The 19,584-nt window shown below is 41.0% G+C and overlaps 1 protein-coding gene across 1 annotated transcript in view; it reads left to right on the plus strand.

Moving 5' to 3' along the window:
• The window catches only part of TGFBR2 (transforming growth factor beta receptor 2), a 60,600-nt gene that overhangs the window by 19,866 nt on the left and 21,150 nt on the right, over positions 1–19,584 (plus strand). Inside the window, exons 2-3 of the mRNA XM_053995569.1 lie at positions 7,403–7,574; positions 9,243–9,433. Of these exons, the coding sequence (XP_053851544.1) occupies positions 7,403–7,574; positions 9,243–9,433 (363 nt within the window). The remainder of the gene's footprint in view (positions 1–7,402; positions 7,575–9,242; positions 9,434–19,584) is intronic.

A 19,584-nucleotide genomic window follows, 5' to 3' on the forward strand; every position in this document is an offset into this window, starting at 1 on the left:
GCCACAGAGTGCTAAATAGTGGCCAGAAAATGCACTGCAAGTTAAAGATCCACAGGTGAAAATCTATCTCATTATTTGAGGCATCACAATAATGTTTTGAGAATGCTTTCACACTTCTATTTTACGTGCTGAGCTGGAGTCTCCTCTCACCTGCACTGCTGTCACTCAGAGTCACTACAGCGAGCTCTGTTCTTAGGCACATTTGAGGCACTGCTGCGTCCTGTATCAGGGAGAAGAGCCTAGCCCATGATTAAAACTGCTAATGATCACTCATTTTGGAAATAGTGGATAAAAATAGTGGTACTTTAATGCTTTAAATACAAAAATTATCTTCATCTGTGCTGTTCCCTCTCTTATTTTCTCTGGTTGTGTCCCTTCCCCCAGCTCCTGCCAGATTTGATTCTGTGTCTGTGTCAATGCCTGCGGCAATCCCTACAGCAAAGTTTTGCCAGTTCCACTTGCTATTAAAAGTCAGGCACTTCTACTGCAGAGGCGAATTACATGAAGTTTTCCAATTCCTGCTCCTTTTTCTTTTGTCTTCTCCCTCTGCATATACCTTCCCCTATACCTTGCCTGCTGGTAGGTGAGAAATGGTGGTTTCCCAAATTCAGTGCTGTTCATCAGTGGCTTTCTGGCTTTTCTTTCTTCTGCCTTGGCCTTCCTTCAGCTGGGGGTAGCCAAACTATGCTTGGCTAGGTCTAGCTGGTAACATGGCCTACCTAGTCTGCTCCCTTCTTTCCTAGCAGACTTCTCAGTCATGGTTGAAGAGACGGTCACACAAACCTCAAAAAAGCCTGTGGGCCCCACCAAATCATTCTTTGGTGTGATAGGTGTGACTTGCATTTTTTCATATGATGGGCAAAAGCCTTTACATGACAGAGGGAAGCCATGAGATGCATCTCCTCCAAATAGTTCACAAAGTACTGTGTTCAAACAGGAAGTTATTTTGTCTTTTATCCATTGCGGAGCCCCTGAAATTTGCAGAAGTGCAATCAGTACACTTAAAGGCACAACTTTAAATACTGACTAAGGCAGCTGTTGTGCTCTGTGGTAGTCAGTGATCTGTGACTATGTATGATAAAGATCGAGGCTGAGAGATTCTGCAAAACAATCCATAGGAATGTGGTTTCCTGGAGTCCTGCCACAGGGGTGGTTAAACATTCATGGAACCTGTTTTCCTCTGACATATTTTAGTTGTACGTAAAAGATAGCGCATGTTTGGCTTTACAGAGGCTGTCTCAGTGCTCTTGATAATAATTGTTGTTAATCTTAATAGAAACAGTCACAAAATCATAAAAGTCCTGTACCCATGGCAATCCTGCTGGGGTAGCTCATGGTTGAGATAAACGACTGCATCCGAAGCAGTGTCCAAGATAGTGTGAACTTTGTGAGCTCATACTTGCATGGTGAAAATAAGAGTGCACCAGAGTGAGACTTCATTTCAGCTCAGATGACATTAAGCTTAGAAATGACAGCTGCAACTGAAAAACTGAAAATACATATTTCATAGGGTTACCCTGAAGTAACCCTATGAAACCCTCCCTGTTATGATGGGAGTTACTAGATAATCTGCACTGTTGCCAGCTCCTGTGATTTTATGACAAGTAATACAATACAGCTATTTTTCTTGAAGATCTACCTCCTGGATCCCAATGATTTATTTTCATTTTATTGTCTCTTTTTTTCTAGTTAGACGGTAATTCCAACCCTCCTGCTCATGGCCAAAGTTTCAAAATAATTTCTCAAAAAGGACTCTTAAGAGTACAGCCAGCAATGGCAAATAAGGGAGAACTCAGCAGTTGTTTTTTTGGTTACTTGGGTTAGTTTGGTTTTTTTGGGGGGTTTGGTTTTTTTTTTGGTTTTTTTGGTTTTTTTTTTTTGGTTTTTTTTTTTTGTTTTTGTTTTTTTGGTTTTTTTTGTTTTTTTTGTTTTTTTTGCTTGTGTTTTTTTCCCTTCCTTTATTTCCATGATCTGTCTGGCTAGTCTTGTGATTTTGTAACTCATGATTTTTTTATCTTTAGGATTGATTATGTTTCCATCTTCACTTCCTTCTATTACCGCACTGGACACAATCAGTATACTTAAGAGTATCCATCAGGATATGCATCCAGGTCTTGAAAGCAAAACTCAGTTCATGCATTTTCCTTGACTGTCTCACTCCTGCAATTAATTCATCAATATGTGTAAGGCAAATTTAATGAAGCTGGCAGTGTCTCCATAACTGTCAAAGTTCCACTAGGGCTGTAGGTCATGTGCTGGGGATAGTAGTCAAAACAGAAGTCATGCTGTGTTTAGTACAGTTCCTGGCAAAACTTGATGTCTTTCTGTTGGATGAGAAGGCAATACAGTTTGGATGCTCTTCATAGCTGCTACTGTGCTTTCCAAACACAGATATATGATGTCATGGAGCTATGCTCTTTGGGAGAACATGGACAATCTGCTTCAAGGCTCTCTGATAAAGACATTGTCCTCTTGGCAGATTTCCATGGTGTAGTGGAGTGAAATCTTCAAATCTCTCCTGTCAGATGGAATTATCTCACAGCAGCTGAGTAGTTGAGTTCCCATCCCAACGTCTCTCAGCATTTTTTTTGCGGGGGGAAATGGGATCTACCTACTGTTTTATAAGTATACATGTGCCAGAGACACTGGATGAGAAAATAGAAGTGCTGTGACAGGATTTTACAAGATAGGAGTAAGAGAAATTGGCTGCTATTTCTGAAATGCATCCTAAGACATAAAAAGTTTTCCAGTGTAGATATTTCCAAAAAGACAACATGTTAGTACAGGCTTTATTTAATGTTGTTAGCTTATGAGAATTCTGTAATGATATTAAAAAGAAGAGAAAAGTAAACTATAATGTTAGGCCTCAATAGAAGTTACATATCTACAGACAACAGATGCAAAGCAAACCACTTCAAGCAAAGTCAATAGACATTGGGTGAGGTGTCCTGTTTATGATGTCCCAAGAAATCATAAATAAAGATGTGAACCACAGAAGAGAAGTGATATTCTGCAAGCCTGGCTCCACCAGAATCCATGGAGTGGACATTTCTAATGTGGCTGCTCAAGAGTCTCTTCCATAATGTCCAGCCCACATGCTGGCTTGCATGTTCCATACATTTTAACTACAGTGACTGATCTCTGCTGAACTGGTTGGCTGAAAGTTTCATAGCCAAGAAACCACAGTCTTTTATTTGGAGCCCTCTCCATGGACAAAGGAGCAAGGAAAGCTAGAATTAGGCTTCCTGTAGAAGTCAAAATAAGAAAACTAACATTAGACAGTCGATGGCAAATTCAAATTTTAGGAGACAAGCACACATTTTAGGATGGCTTCATTCACCTGTGCAAATCTGTGATTTTTCTGTTAATTTTTTCATGATATCCACTTTTTTTTTTTCATGCAAAATCAAAGGTTGCTTCTGTCCACAGTGTTCAAGTGACTTGGATTTTCTTAACGGGAGAAAATCTTGAGGAGATGGCTTGTGTGGTATGAAGTGTGCAACAGGATAGTCAAATATTTTTAGAGGTGAACATTTAAGTGACTACAAGAAGAGGTGCAGTCTGCTGGTCCTGAACCACTCCTTGCTTATGAGTCCCTCAGGGAATGAGTGAATACACTTTCCTAGGGAAGAATCTTACCAATTTGTCATTCTCCAGGCAGGACTTTGTTGATTAAAGATAGGTGTGAGTTCATGTGACTTGGAAGAAGACCCATCTTTTCAGGATTTCTCTGTCCTCAGAGTCTAACAGCAGTCTGTAATCAAACAGTGACGTCAACGTTCCTATCTAACTCCAGATTTCCTCTCAGGCCATCTGCAGGGTGTGGTTTTGGCATCAGATAGAAAAAGTCAAACTTGGCTTCAGTTTGGAACTAGATGGGTTATCACAGTGGACAAGGCCAAGGAGTAATAACAAACAGTAGACCAACACCTGCTAGAGCATTATGACAGTCTTAGGGAAAGTCAACTGCAGTCTCAGTTTAAACCAAATGTTGAAGCATGAAATAAAATTTCTCCACCTGGGCAGTTTAGACAGTTTTTTGAACTGCTAGAGGCATGAATAAAGAGCCACTGATCTGTCAGCCTCTGTTAGAAGAGTTTCAGGGAGAAAATACAAGTGTAGTCAATTCTGGAAGTCCCAAAACCCCATTAGCTTTTGATAGTAATTAAACCTGATCAGAAATTACCTGGTCCTAACTGGCCAACCTTTTGCTACTATTGCTAGTGATTAAACTAATGCCTACCTTAGAAACTTAAGGTTTGTGACCTTACAGGGGATTGCTGCTTTCCAAATGACTTTTTTTTTCTTTTTTTTCCCCTTTTTTTTTTTTTTTTTTTTTTTTTTTTTTTTTTCAAGTACTTTGGTTCAGGTATCCCTCCTTGGAAGAGGTCCAAACATATTTATTTTCATCCATTTGTTCCAGTGGGTGGTGAACCTTGGTAGAACCTGACACAGCCAGGGATGGCATAGGAACCAAACCCTTTCTCTCAACAAATATAATGTGCTTGAAACAGTTTACGTAAGGACCCACCTTCATGTGGCTCTTGGCTCCAGTGCTGTGGACACTGGAGGGAACCAGTCATGTTTATGGCAAGGCATCCATTGTGCCATATCTGCCATGTGAGCTCAGTGCTGAAAGCAGCATAGATGCAGCTGATGCCTTTCCACTGTGCTCAGTTCTGAGATGCTTGGCACCCCTGCCACAGGTTTCCTGTGTACATTTGGGTGAGTCACTTCACCTCTCCCTCAGTATTTGTCTCTGTTTTCATTCCAGGCTTTTAGGACTATGGATTGTTTTTTTTTTTTTTCTGGGTAGAGGGACAGTCCCTCACTATCAGGTTGTTTCGATCATTACTGCAACCTAGATAAGTTGTGACAGATATTAGTTTCTCTTCAGCGTGTGGTAAGTAAGAAGAGATGTACACCATCCAGAAGAGCTGTACCATTTGCTATAGTGAGGATTACGTTGACATGTATTTCATAGAATACCTCATTCAGGACCTTCTGAGTTCCTACCACTCCTACTTCAGTGAGGCTTTGTTCCTCTACATGGCTAGTGGGAGCTGTTGCAACACATATAATAAAGAACAAGAAATGTTTACCTGGGGCTTAAAATTCTGCCAGCCCATAATATACTGCCAGCATTCTCCATCCATGTAAGTTCCCAGTGTTGCAGATGGGGTGACACACTTCCCTTGGAAAAGTAGCAATGTTTATTTTGACAAAGTTTGATAGTAAACGTGACAGTGCTATAACAAACTTCGATGGCAACATACACTTGGTTATTTACTGGATAGAGGACAAGGTAGGACAAAACTGTCAGAGACACCCTCACGTTGATTCATGAGGTTCAGAAAGGATCTCCTTGCATTCTAAACCCCTTTCTCAGGTGGTTTCCAGGTGTAGCAGGATCCAGACCTAGTTCCAGGCTGGGAACTTGGGTCTAAAGGATTATATGTGCACAAGCAGTGCTTTATCTCACTTAGCTAAGATTTCAAAGTTTTAGCATGCTTATTCCCCTTTCACTTACTGAGTATTTAATGCAATAAGGATTCTCACAACCTCGAGAGGCATCCCTGTTCAAGGGGAGATCCTGGCATGCAGCCCACAGCTGTGCAGGAGAGCTCAGCAGACCCTGGGCTGTTCCCTATTTATGGAGTAAGATGATTGACTTGTATTTGCATGCCAGCTGTATTTTGGTTGGCGCATGCTCAACTAGACCTCAGCTGCTGAGTAAATTTTATGGCCCTCAGCTATTGTGTTGTTATCTGTCTTCCCAGAGTCCAGCTTTAAGCCAGGTGCAGCCCTCACTGTTGGCTCTTGCTTAAGCCAAAAGCAGGAAGGAGCACACTGCCACACCCAGTGAGCTCATCCTAACCACCCCTCTCTATAGCATCTTCTATACCATAAAACCATTGGAAGATTTGCCACTGATTATGGTGGCTGTTAGATCAGAAACCTTAGGACAGTACCAGAGCATGCTAGTAATGAGAAAGATGTGTGGTTTGGATGAAGAGAGAAGACCTTTCTCTCAGTCTCTCACAATGGTTCAGAACTCAATTGAAAATGTTAGCAAGAGGCCCTTTTATTTCCTCCTGGAAAAATCACGTATATTTATTTCCTGTAGTAAAGTAGTCTAATGGTAGTAAAAAGTGAAGTTCTAGAAGGAAAAAATTGATTTCTCAGCTAATTGAGTAGAGAGGGGGAAATTATAAATCCCTGGTTGACTATTATGGGTTGACTAGCAACATTTGGCTACAGAAAGCAATATGAACACAATTTTAACACACAGGTGGCTACAAGAGAAGGGCTGTGCTGCATGTAAGCCCAGTATCTCCTCAAAGTGGTTCACCCTACTTTTCCAATTACATTGCAAAGTGATTCAGACTGAAACTGTTGTTGATTGTCTGCTCCACTTCAGATAGTTGCATGTTCATTTTAGCTTTATAAAGAATTTTGTGTCAGCATTTTCTGTTCCTTGTAGTTACACTGTCTTTTCAAAATAGTTTTTGAGCTAAAAAAACCCTATGTTTCCTGAAGTTCAAACACTGGCACAAAAAATATCTCTTTCCTTACTGCTGCCACACTGAAGCAGATGGTAAGTACTGAGACTCAGAACCAGTAAGCATGTAATTATTCAATTTCTGGGTGCAGAAAAGTAGCTGTTGGGTCAAAGCAGGCATCTACAAGACAGGCTGTCATTGCAAGTTAGTTTGAGTTCAGGTCCCCTGCATTTAGCCCAGTTAGACTCCTGCAGTAGATCACATGAGCTGCACAGATACCCTATTGCTTTTCTAGCTCAAGTTTCACTCACATTCTCTGGCAGACCATCTACCTTAAGCTCAAAGTCTATTCCTGCTCTGTGGTTTTTATGCATGAACAGTAATCAGATTAGGGATGACACCTAGGTTATGCCTCAGGTTAGTAAAGACAAAATTGCAAAATTCATGCCGATCCATGTTACAAAGATGTCACACAGCTAATGTGCATTCTCAGTGTCGAACCCGCAGTTACTGTGGCACACAGACTATGAGGCAGTGTTATACATGGGGGACAGATATGCTGCCTGTGAGTAATGCAAATGGGTGAGTGCAGAAGAGCTATTTCAGTGCAAACTGGTTTTGGAAAATGCATGATTCTGCAAATTACAAAGCAACCTTTGCTCCTTCTGAAGTCAATAGTAGTTCATTTTGCTTTTCGAATTCACTTTGATTAATCTGGTCTTGACATCGTGGCACTTACCTTGTTGTAAAGAAAATTGGTAGCTGTGAAAGATCAAATATTTTCTAATTTAAGGTAAGAGGAAATGTTTGCTGCTGATGAAAACTTTATCTTCATAAAAAGCAATAATGCAATCTGATCATCTACCATTATTGAGTTTCCTCTTTTTTTTTTCCTTAAGCTGAATTTACATCACCTGTGGAAAGAAATAAGGAAAGTGGACTGAAAATGTCAAACCTATGCAAATTTTGTGATATTAAAGTAACAACCTGCTCAAACCAACATCAGTGCAAGAGCAATTGCAACATCACTTCTATCTGTGAGAAGAGTAGTGAAGTCTGTGTTGCTATATGGTAAGTTATTTCTTCATACAGGCGGGGACAGGAGCACACCCTCATTCATCACTGCTTAGTACTTTCCTTGATTGCTCTGATTTTCAGAATGTCCCTGCCACCTCACCAGGTTTTGCTCTCCTGCTTCCAACTCATATCTCTGCACAGCATACCAAGAGTTGCTTGAGGTTAAAAATTCTGATATGAAATGTTCTGGGGAGTTGTTTTTTTCTAAAACAGTTCTGTTCCAGCTTAAGCTGTTACTGGAAAAGGGGCATGGTTTTGTGCAAGCCATTAAGCTGTATCCACTCACAGCACTCAAGAGTAGAAAGAGATTTGAGGCTCAAGAGAGGATTGTAGTGACAGTTGCTGAACAAAGACAATTCTCTCTCCGGTTTCAAGGGGACTAGATTATGTAGATTTAGTACAAGAGGCTTATTGCCATGTATAGGTAGAAATACTTCCTCTTAATGGGAAAAAACTTCTTTGTAGGTAGAGACTTTGATGTAGGCATGACGCTTTTTATATAGCCTCTGTCTAGGTTCAAAGAAATCAAGAGTTTATGAAAATGAATTATAATACTAATTTTTTAGGATTTATTGGCTTTAAGGCAATAAATTTTTCCAGCCTAAAAACTGAGGCTTCCCTTGCACTTTTATAAATGGGAATCCAGTCCTACCAAAGAAAGCCAGAAACACTCTTGAAGAGTTAACTGAACTAAAGGAACACAACTGAGTGTTTGCAGCATTGCTGCTGATTTAGCAAAATAATTAGAACCACTTACAGAGGAACATAACTAATTCATGTAGTGAGGGATTAGTTGTGTCCATTGACTTGAGATGTTCAGTGTAATTGGAAGTAGGCATTTCAGTTCAGGATCAGTCCAGTGTGCTTTTCTGTATTTCTCCTGTGCTTCTTTAGTAAGTCATCAGTGTCTATTATTGCCATAAAAAGGAGTTGTTGTACAATTTAATATACATGTTGGATTTTTAATGATCATTTATCCAAAAGGCAAGTAAGTTGAGAACTGTAAAGTGCTTTTTGCCTTCAAGTCTTTTGTCAATGAAAATAAATCTGTGGACCAGAACAAAACACAGGAATATGGTCCAGATTATCAGCTGTAAACATTTCCCTGACTGTGAGGCAATTCTAACTTGCATCAGTTTTTATGATTGGTATTTTGCTGGGGTGTTTTTGGTTGGTTGAGGTTTTTTTTTTTGTATATAACTCCTTCAGTGCACAAGCTGTGCTGATTTTAGGCTTCAAAAGCAAAATGAAAAGACCATCTCACTAGAAATTCCCTGATTTTGAGGAAATAATTCAGTGTTTATCATAATTTCCCACAGATTTTTACTGTCTGCTCAATGACCACAAAAACCAAAAGTATGTTCTGAAGTTCACAGCAGTTCATTGAGCATTAGCTTGAATAATTCTAAGTGAGATTTTCAGAGGCACTCTTGTGAGCTTAGCAGTAATATGATACAGGAATAGCCGTGCCATTGTACAAATGTGAGGAGGCCAGATGGTGCCAAATTTGCCCCATTCAGGAAAGACAGAGAAAAACATACGATGCTCTTAAAATGCCATTTATGTTCTCAAAAGAGGCAAATTTTGGGCAGGCACAGTCCTGTCTGCTCCCTTTATAAAATATTCCTTTTTTGATTTCAATTTTCTCCTTTTCATTTCTAGGAGACAGAATGATGAAAATGTGACATTAGAAACAATATGCCACGATCCCCAGGAAACTCTGTATGGTCACTTTTTGGATGACTATAAATCAGAGCAGTGTTTGATGAGGGAAAAGAAGGACGATGGGGGATTGATGTTCATGTGTTCCTGCACAGGTGAAGAATGCAATGATATGCTCATTTTTACATCAGGTAGGTTTAATAATTTACCTTGCATTCCTACATTCCTTGCAAGTAATATTAACTGTGTTATACCGATGTCCTTTGGAATTGCATTTTGTGGGGAAGAACTTCTAATGGCAGGTGCTATTTTAGTCTTTCTTGAATCTTGCAAAATCTCAACCTTTTCTGTGTTCTGAGGATACTTCTTCCTGCCAGGCTGTCCTCATTTGGAAGTAAGTCTGATACTCAGCTCAAGATATTGCACTTAAAAGCTGATGGAAGATGAAAGCAAGATGTTTACAGTTGTTCTGTTGACACCAAAATGCAACACATCCTAATTACATTATAAAGTCTAAACTAAGGGCAAATGCCACTTTTAAGGTCCTACCTCTTCTAAAAGGCTGTATTGCTGTAGTGTGTTATCTGCATATAGAGATGTTACTGGTAACCTGATAGGTGTGACTTTTAAGACAGCTTCTCTGGTGTAACTGACCATCTGCACCTCTCCTGTGGTGGGTGTGAAGAAGCTAGGTTCCTTCTCTGGGGAATATGTTCCCTCACACCTATATAGCACAAGGAAGCTATACGTGAGTTCCGTCAAACCCGGGAAATGTGACTGCAGACCAAACCACAAGTGCATAACCCCTCCCCATTCTACTTCATGAGCTCTGATAGAGGCCACTGCAGACACAGTGAAGGCAGTGCTGGTGTGTGCAGTGCTGGTGGACCTCATGCTGCACACACAGATGTGCACAGGTGCACACAGCCCTTGTGCTTTATTTTGTCATACCTGCTGTGGCTCTTTTACTGAAACAAAGGCGGATTTCTCACAGGGAAGAGCGAGGTCTCCTATGGTGAAATTTGTGTGTTCACACTTCTAAAGAGGTGTGGCACACCACACCCATCCTCATCACCCATAAGTTCCTCAGAAAAGGGTATAATTAGGCCCTTGTTACCTGAGATAAGGAAGGGTTGGGATGCTGTTTCCACTCCTGGGAAACATGGTGTGTGACTGCACTGAGGTGAACGACTGTGTGAGTGATTGTAACTCTCACTTCCTAGCCTCCAAGAAGGCCAACTAGTTTAGGTCACAAAACCACACCAACTTAGCCAAAAGCAAGCTAGCATGTCTTTGCTTTCCTTGGCCCAGGCTATCCATAACTCGTGCCACCCCTCATCCCCATCTTCCTCATCCCCTTGTCAGGCTTGATTTGAAACCAGACAAGCTGACTGCTGATCCATGGTTGTGTAAGATCATCCCTTACTTGGATTGATCTTTAAAGGATTTGGAGTATATACTAGTATTGATATGAGCACAAGTGGTAGACCCAGGACCTAATTCTAACAGATTGCTTGGTTTTATTGAAGAGAATGTGTCCCCAGAGAAGAGATCTTACTCTGTGTTAGCTGTCTAGTGTTTTTGTACAATATGAACCACACCCTTGTGGATTTTGGCTAAATTGTTATGAGTTATAACGTTATAGCTGTTTTTCCTGGCACTATGTAGCTGAATGCAATCACTGATAAATGTGTGTCTTTGGTGTATATGCTTATGAAAACCATTCTAGAAATTCAGCACCAAATGCCTTGATTCCTGTCAACTCTGCAGCTTACTCACACTTCTAGATCAACCTAAAAGGAGTAGTAGAAGTTTAAACCCAGTCTTTTTACCCAAATTCCTTTCACTCTTCTGAGTGGAGCCTTTCCTTCTAGGTCACGTGCTGTGAGCACTTCAGGTGACTCATGAAAACCATGTGCTGCATTCATATGTATTAAGTGAATAACTACAGATAAAAATTAAAGTAACATAAAACTTCACTTCGTAACATTTCCAGTTCATTCACAAACACAGGCATTAACTCCAGTCAGGAGGGGGGAGAATTGAGGCTTTGTCATTCCTTTTTTATTGTTGTGGATTAGTATTTCTTTTAAATTAAAACAGCCCCTTTGGGTTGCTTGCCTGGTTAGCCATGGCAGGAAGACAAACGATTTTTACAGTATCAGACATGCGGTTTCCTGTCTGTGTTTAACTTTGAGCAGAACATCACAGCCAGCTGGTCCATGGCTCCTCCAGACAACTAGATAATAGCCTGTAATAATTTTGCCTTTGGAATGTCTGTCATCCAGATCTATTCTGTACATTGTTCTTGTGGGTTTTTTTTCCTCTAAATTTCTTGTACACCAGAACAAGAATTTTTTTGCAGTGATTTTGCACATTCTATAGTTTTAGAGAGCAAGACAAGAGCTACTCTAAAAAAGCCTGATCAAACAGTGATTTTAATAATTTATTAGCAGAAACTGAGATAAAAAAAGATAGAAATTTTTCACCTGTTAATCACAGAGTTTCCTTTCAAGGTATTGCTATAAATGACTAGTGTTTTGCCTCTTCTTCCTGTATGCACGCATAAGACAGACCAGATTTAGTTTGCTTCTGGTATTTCTGAGGTAAGAAAGAAAACCCTTTCTTTCTAATGCAACAAGTTCTAATTTCCACCTAAGGTTAGTCACTGAATTCCAGTGATTCACAGCTGAGCTGTTAATGCTTATGGAAGAATTGGTTTATAGCACTATTGGCTTGCATGAGTCTTGACTGTGAAGGGCAAACCTCCTGACTCCATTTTTAGACACATGCATCTAAAGATTTTGGGTATTGGAGGTGTTGTGACTCACTCAAGAGTGACTTTAGGAACGTTTGAAGTAGATACATCAAAATCAAATGCCTGTTTATTATATGACTTTTCATTTAAATTGCCAATCTGCAAGATAAGCAAGACACAGTCAAACACGTGCCTAAATATGCCTGCAGTTCTGCTGTGTCAGGGGCCTGACCCTGATTCAGATCCCTGGCATTCCAGGCTACAGGCAGCTGGTGGAAAATACTGAGTGCAAAATCACTCCAAATAATGTTCTGTAGTTCTTGGAGAAATAACATGCAGGAGACAGGTAACCATTGTAAATCTGACTACTCTGTGTTTATTGTTTAGTTACTCTCTTTTTTTGCCAAACAAAATTGTGGGTGACTGGCAAGCAGCTTACACCCCTGTGGTGGAAAAATGCTTCTCACAGCAAATCTCAATGCCAGTGTTTTGTAATTATTATTTATTCAAAAGTCTAATATTAGTGTTACCAGAAGGCAGAGCCAGGCAGCAAAACCACTGGAAAACATTAGCCAGAACTGGGGTAAAAGGCCTTGGGTGGCTAGAAGTTGACTAGGTGGCAAACAGAGGCCTGGTCCTTCTGTCCTGGAAAAAATGAGAGCAGGACCAGACTATGAGGGCTTTTAGCACCCTGATGTCTGGTTGTGTCTGGCAGATCTTCTGCATCTTGCTTTACCTTCTTCTACTTCGATCTGCTGGGATGAATCAGGTCTGTCTGTAGCTGTTTGCACAATCCCAGTCCTCCCTTGATGTCTGGGCAGCTTTGTTCCTCAGCTTTCCCTTCACCACATCTCCCAGCTGTTAGCCAGTGCAAGCATGACTGCTGCCTAACAAAGCTGGGCTTTATTAACAATCCCAAGTTCTTTTGACTGAAGTTAAGCCTTGTTTACCCTAAGGGACCAAGCAGTACTGTGCCCTTTCCAGCCCCACATCTGACCCATTCTCCGTGGACAGAAATTACAAGGTACTCATTGTAGACGAGATGGGATTCCTGCCTGTTACTTAGTGCATGGCCTACCTATCTGCTGTACCATGCAACTCCTTCCTCTTGTACAGGTCATTTAAGTACAGTCATTCAGCAATATGCAAACCAGCAGTGGAGACTGCAAACAGGAAAACAAATCCTTTAAATACTGTTGTCAATATACGTGCAATTGTTATCCTGGGCAGAAAATTCAAATCCAAGCAACAGTGCAGAGAACTCAAAAGTTGAAACCAGGATTTCAACACAGTTCTGTTTATAGTTCTTTCATTCTAATAACTTACATGTGATAATTTTTTATCCTCACCTGTGTCTCGCTGTGCTATGCAGATCTCCATGCAGCTTGCAACCAAGGTGTCTGTGGGATTGTTTAGGTAGACTGTTTACTGCTCACCTACTGCAAGATGAAATCATTATTTTGGGCATTCCTACCACACCCAGATATGGGAGAAACCTTTAGGAGCAACTCTGAACCATCCAGACTGTTGCCATGAAATACCAAAACCTCAGTGATAGAGATGACTGACAGGTCAACAAGAGTTTATGAGAATAATGAAGCTAACTGGGGAAGTGTGTCGAGGGAGGGAGGATGTTTTGCTGCTTTTTAGCAGTTTTTTTTAACTTCACATTGATCATGGTTTTACAGAGTTGGCTAATTGAGAGTGTAAGAGACATGCCTATTTGATTAATCAATTGTGGCTGAGTCATTTACCTGAACGAATTACAGCCTGTGGATTTGCACTTCAAGTGGTGTGATTGCTCACTGTGTACAGTTGTTACCTGGGAGAGCTGGTGCTGCTCTGCTGCCTGAACCACCACAAGCATGCCTGTGTGATGCCTTGACCTGTGCCTAGACTGCAGTAAATATGGATAATGTTTCAAAATGTCCTTAACTTCGTACCTCTCATTTGTCTCTAACATGTTGATCCTGTCTTTTCCTTTCTTTCTCTCCTCTTTCTCTCCTTACTAGAGTCAAAGTGTTAGTGATTTTACTTAACTGCATAGGAGGATCTCAGACTTATCTGTGTGCAAACAGTCAACAGTCCATAAATACTTATGTGATGAGTTGTCCACTGCTCAAGGAACATCAGAAGGCAGATGATTACAGCTGGACTGCTTCCAAGTGAATTTTAACAGAGGCTTTCATTAATCTCTCTTTCTGTTATCCAACTAACATGTTCAGAAGGTAACTGTCTTCCAGCTGCCCTATAAAAGAGGTCAGTAACATTACATAACATTGCACAGAGCCTCTCAGTGCTTGTATATTGGCTTTGTTCTCTATGTTTCCTCTTAGGTATTTGCAGGCACTAGAGTCCCACCCAGTGCCTGCAGCTGTGTGTAACCAAAGGAGAGGCTGTGTAATGCTGAACATCTGATTCATTTAATGGGATAGAAAGGAAATAGAATGAAAAGAGGCTAAAGGAGCCAAAATTTTGTTTTGCTCTGTATTATTTATATTGTTTGCTTCTTAGGAAAATAACCATGCTCGGTTACAGATTTGTGTAAAAACAAACTAGGCAGTGCTCTTGCAGTCTGGTTGGCATATTTGTTACAATTTGCATCACTTCAGAGCTTAATAAGTATGGGAATGTGGCCAACCTTTTATCAGGTTGTCACGGAAGAGACTTTTATAATTACAGACAGAAACAAACTGTAACTAACACTGGCAACATAATATTTTGGGAAAGGTTGGAGGGGTGAAACTCAGGCTGAGAATAAAAATAGTGGTTAATGTGTGGCATCTGTTGAAACATATTGAAACTGGAAAAATTGATTTGTTCCAGAAATCCACCAGCAAACAGCAGCAGACACCCCAGCTCTATAACTGAGCCATGTATCACAGAAACTCAGTCACATCATGTAAAGTTAAAATACGTTGGCTTTCATATTGCTGAGTAGGAAAGCTCAGCTAAAAAAGTCAAAGTGTGCGAGAAATGCCATGTACACACAGTGAAGGGACCTATTAGAATGGGAGAAATAAGAAGGGAATGTATTAGTGGGGTGGAAGATTTTAAGCAAATGGGTGCTGTGCCAGCAAACCAAGGAATTACACTTTCTAGCCAGCAGTGAGGGAATAAAAGCAGCAACAAATTATTTGTTCTGTTTTAGAGCTCAAGAGTTTCTTAGACCTCCTGGGTGCTGAATAGCATACTTGGCAATCAGTTGAAAAATGAAATTCTGCTTACAATAGATGAAATATCCATGAGGTCATTGCTGCACAGCCTTTTTGCTGAAGTAAGCCACCCAGAGGCAATCAAGTTGCCTGCCTCCCACCCCTGTGACTAAGACGCAGCCATTCCCATCAGGTGACAGATGCATATGCATGACTCTTCCAACATGTAACACATGTAACTGGGGATTTTCCCTGGGCATTATAGAGAAGTCTTGAGTCCTGATACCCAAGGTAGTCATGTGCGAAGGCCAAAGCTGCAGGTCTGCAGGGGAGAGCAACAGTGGGTGTGCCACTGGTCTTCAAAATAGCTCATACTTACTACCTTTCTTGAAAAGAGACAAGTGGTGGTGCTGGGCAGTGACATGCATTAAGTGCTTGGAGAGCTGGGTTTGTCAGCCATTTGTTGACTGGAGAGCAACATTTAGGTAAATAGCTAAAAGAACAGATTAATGAGTTCCCATACCTTTAAGTAAACCCTTAGGGCGCAAAATGCTGGAACCTGCGCTTGGACCACAGCAACCCCATGCAATGCTGCAGGCTGAAGGAAGACTTGCAGGAAAGCTGCTCGAAGGAAAAGGACCTGGAGGTGCTAGTGAGGAGTGGCTGAACAGGAGCCAGCAGTGAGAGCATGTGGCCAAGAGGGCCCATGACATCCTGGCCTGTTTCAGAAAGAGTGGAGCCAGCACAACCAGGGCAGTGATTATCCCCCTGAACTCAGCACTGCTAAGGGCATGTCAAATCCTATGGGCCTCTCACTACAAGAAGGACATTGAGGTGCTGGTGTGTGTCCAGAGAAGGGCAGCAAAGCTGAGGAAGGATCTGGAGCACAAGTCCTGTGAAGAGTGTCTGAGGGAGTTGGAGTTGATTGCCAAGAGAAAAGGAGGTTAAGGGGGAACCTTTTTTGTCTTTCTACTACTATCTGAAAGGAGGTTGTAGCAAGGTGGGGGTCAATCTCTTCCCTCAAGTAAGAAGCAATGGAACAAGAGGAAATTACCTCAAGTTGTACAAAGGATGTTTAGATTGGATAGCTGGGGAAATTTCTTCACCAAAAGTGTTGTTAAGCACTGGAACAGGTTCCCCAAGGAAGTGGTTGAATGAGCATTGCTGGAGGTATTTAAAAGACCTGTAGATGTGGCACTTAGAGACATAGTTTAGTGGTAGACTTGGCAGTACTGGATTTACAGTTGGACTTGATGATCTTAGAGGTCTTTTCCAACCTAAACAATTCCATGATTCTATAGCAGGCCAGGCAGACCTGCCAACTACCAGAGGTAGTGCCTGTCCAGGAGAGAGATCCTCTTTTGGATACCCTGGTAATATCCTTTTCAGACTAAAACATTAAGACATACAGCTCAAGCACAACTTACTGGCCTTTGATAGACTTGGTTTACCTAGTCCAAAAAAAGATCCTGTCAAATACAGGAATTTGTTGAAGGAGTTCTATCTTCAGGAAAGTCTGCAAGAAATGCCAGGGTTTATTTTCCACCGGATGGTAAGATAGAGCCCACTCTGGTTTTAAAATCTAGTAATCTCTCTCTTCTGCCATGAGTTGGTTCAGCATAGAGCTGAGGGAGGGGTGGAACTGATTTCCTGTACAACAAAACTATTAAATTGGGAAAAAAAAAAAAAATCAGCTCCAGCAAGTATGAAAAATTAAAATGTTTCCAAGAAGCTATCCTGATAAAAAAAAAATGCAGGTTAATTTGAGGTACAGCATTTGAATTTGATTATTACCAAGTATTTTGTTAGGATCAACCATTTTCCTAAGGAAACACCCTCCACCCTGAGTAAAAAACTCCCCACCCCCCATCTTCAAACCCCCCAAAACAATGCCTGTAAAACTAGTGGAAATTTTTAAAAATTTGATCAACTTTCAGACCACTTTTGTCCTCAAGATAGGAGTTTCAGGGAAAAGTATAGGAGTGTCAGAAGCAGAGTTTCTGTTTTGAAAATCATTATCTCCCACCAAAAAAATGTTTTGCTGAAGATTTCCAAGCCATTTTAATTCTAAAAAGGCCAAAATCAGGAATGTACATGAAATGCTGAGCTACAGAATTTCATTTCCACTTTAGGGTTCTTCAGTAGAGATAAACTAAATTACTCCAAACAGCTGCTCAGAGTAAATTTCATTTCACTGAAAGTGAAGCATTTTATGGAGCTAGTTTTCATCCAGACAGTACTACAGAGATGGGCAGGCTTTTCCATATTTTGTTGCCTAGTGCCTTGCTCAGAAACCACTACACATGCCAGGTTCAAAGTCTCATTTTGTAAAAAGCTCTCCCTTAAGTCAGGGCAGGTCTTGAACTTGAAGCTGCTGTACCCCACCCATACCAGTCCATTCACTGCTGGGGATTCAGTACTCACATACATCTCTTGCCAAACTGCAACATTTGAACAGAAATTTTGTTCAGGCAAAAGCATTCAAAAAGTGTTGGTTTTCATTCCAGTGTGGAATTCAAATCAAACTTTGAAACCTCAGAATTTCTACAAAATGGAGTTTTCCTCCAGTCAGCTCAAAGGGCTGCTTTGTGTCTTGGGATCTTGCAAAATAACTAGATCACAGTTCTGTGTCTGGGACCATGTTTTGTGACTTTGTGTTTCTGGGAATTTTTAAGACACTGCACAAGCTTGCAATACATCAGTGTCGATATATTTAACTTGAGTTCTGCTAATATTAAATATATTCTTTCTCTGCTCTGTGGCTTTGACTAGCAGTTGAATAGGCAGCAGCTTTAGAGCTCACAGGAGCAGCAGACAGCAAGAAAGTAGTTCTGTCAGTACTGGCTGGGCATTCTGCTGCCCTGCCATTCAAGTGTGTGTCCTCATTTCATTGCCATTGTTTTACTTACTCCTTCCAAAGTTCGGTGACACTAAAGTTGTATCAAAGGCATGAAAACCAATCTAAAGAATTTGCTAGCTTTAGTGCTTTGAAGCTCCCTGACTGAACTGGGGCTGTACAGTATTTCCATTTTCCTTGGCACCTGAGCCCTATTCCCTCAAGGCTTAGGTAGTGTTAAGGGTTATGCAGATGGTTTGTGCTTAGTTTAAACCTCATACAGGAAGCTTTCTTTTAGCTCAACTTCTCCATTGTTATGCTATATTAATAGGCTCTTTTGAAGCTTGAGAAAAGACTGATCCACCCAAATAAGAGTTGTGGGTGGGGAAAGTTATTTAGAAGCACGTCTGCAAAACATGAAATGTTGTTTCATTTAACCAATTACTTGCCTGCCTGTGCAGCCAGGTTTTACTCATTCCAGTGCTCAGAAAGAGGAAGCTGCACTCCCATTTTTTAAATTACAAGGTTTCAGTTATAGGTATTTATTTATAAGTGAACATATTTATTCTTAGATTCCTTAGTCAAGCCATAAAATGTTGGTTAGCCACTATGCAAACATACAGCTATGCTCTGAATTTTGATCCTATCCTGATTTTGTACACGGATTTTGCAGAGAAGTCCGCCATCCTTAGTTTGTGCTGGAATGGTTGCTTTGATTCTGCTCATATCATCAGGCAAAATCAAAGGCAGTTTCAGAAGTGTCTTGCTCCAGACACACGTCAATGCCACCAGCTCTTTGCTCTTGCTATCCCCTTTAATTCCCCTGTCAGGCAGCTTGGTCCCCTCCTAAGCTTAGAGTTCAGCCTTGTCAGTCCTGACACTCAGTTCTCCCTGATGTATGCTCATTCTTGCACTTCCCAAATGGTGAGAGGGATTTGCCTAGTGTCTTAAATACTGAAAATCAGCACAGCTGTGTCCCTGCTGCTTTAGGTGGGGTTGTGCAGCTGCATGCTTTTCACCCTCTGCTTCTCTGCTTCCTCCAAGCGACCATGCCAAAGCGGATGTGTCACTTTGCAGCAGGGCTGCACGATGATACAGTGCTCAGGGGGAAGTGGCCAAACTGTTCAGCTTCTGCTTTGATTATTTTTTTTTTTTTACATTCTTTTTCAAGTAACATTTGCAACATTGACAGTTTTTTCCATTCTACACAGAAATTCCCCTGCACCACAAGCAGAGATTTCTCTTGTGCAAAAAGAGGAAGAGCTGAAGGAGCTGAGAACTCTGCTGGAGAGTTCTCAGCTGTAGAGGAAAATAATACAACCTGCTCTAGGACATTGTATGAATGATTGGAGATCCTCACACAGGTAGCCATAACAATAAAGGAGCAGGGTGTGTTTCTCCTCAGTTAGAGCTGAGCATGCACCCAGCTACCTTCAACTGCTTGGACTCAGGGGGAGCAATTTGAAAGACAACTAATACATCTTAGGGCTTTTGTCACTCATTTTGAAAGATACTTGTATTTCAGATATCTGATCTACATACTGCAGCTCTATGGCAAAGAAAAAGGACTTAAAATGTGAAAGAGTATACCCT

This window comes from Vidua macroura, chromosome 1 (genome assembly GCF_024509145.1).
Source record: "Vidua macroura isolate BioBank_ID:100142 chromosome 1, ASM2450914v1, whole genome shotgun sequence".
Classification (NCBI taxonomy): domain Eukaryota; kingdom Metazoa; phylum Chordata; class Aves; order Passeriformes; family Viduidae; genus Vidua; species Vidua macroura.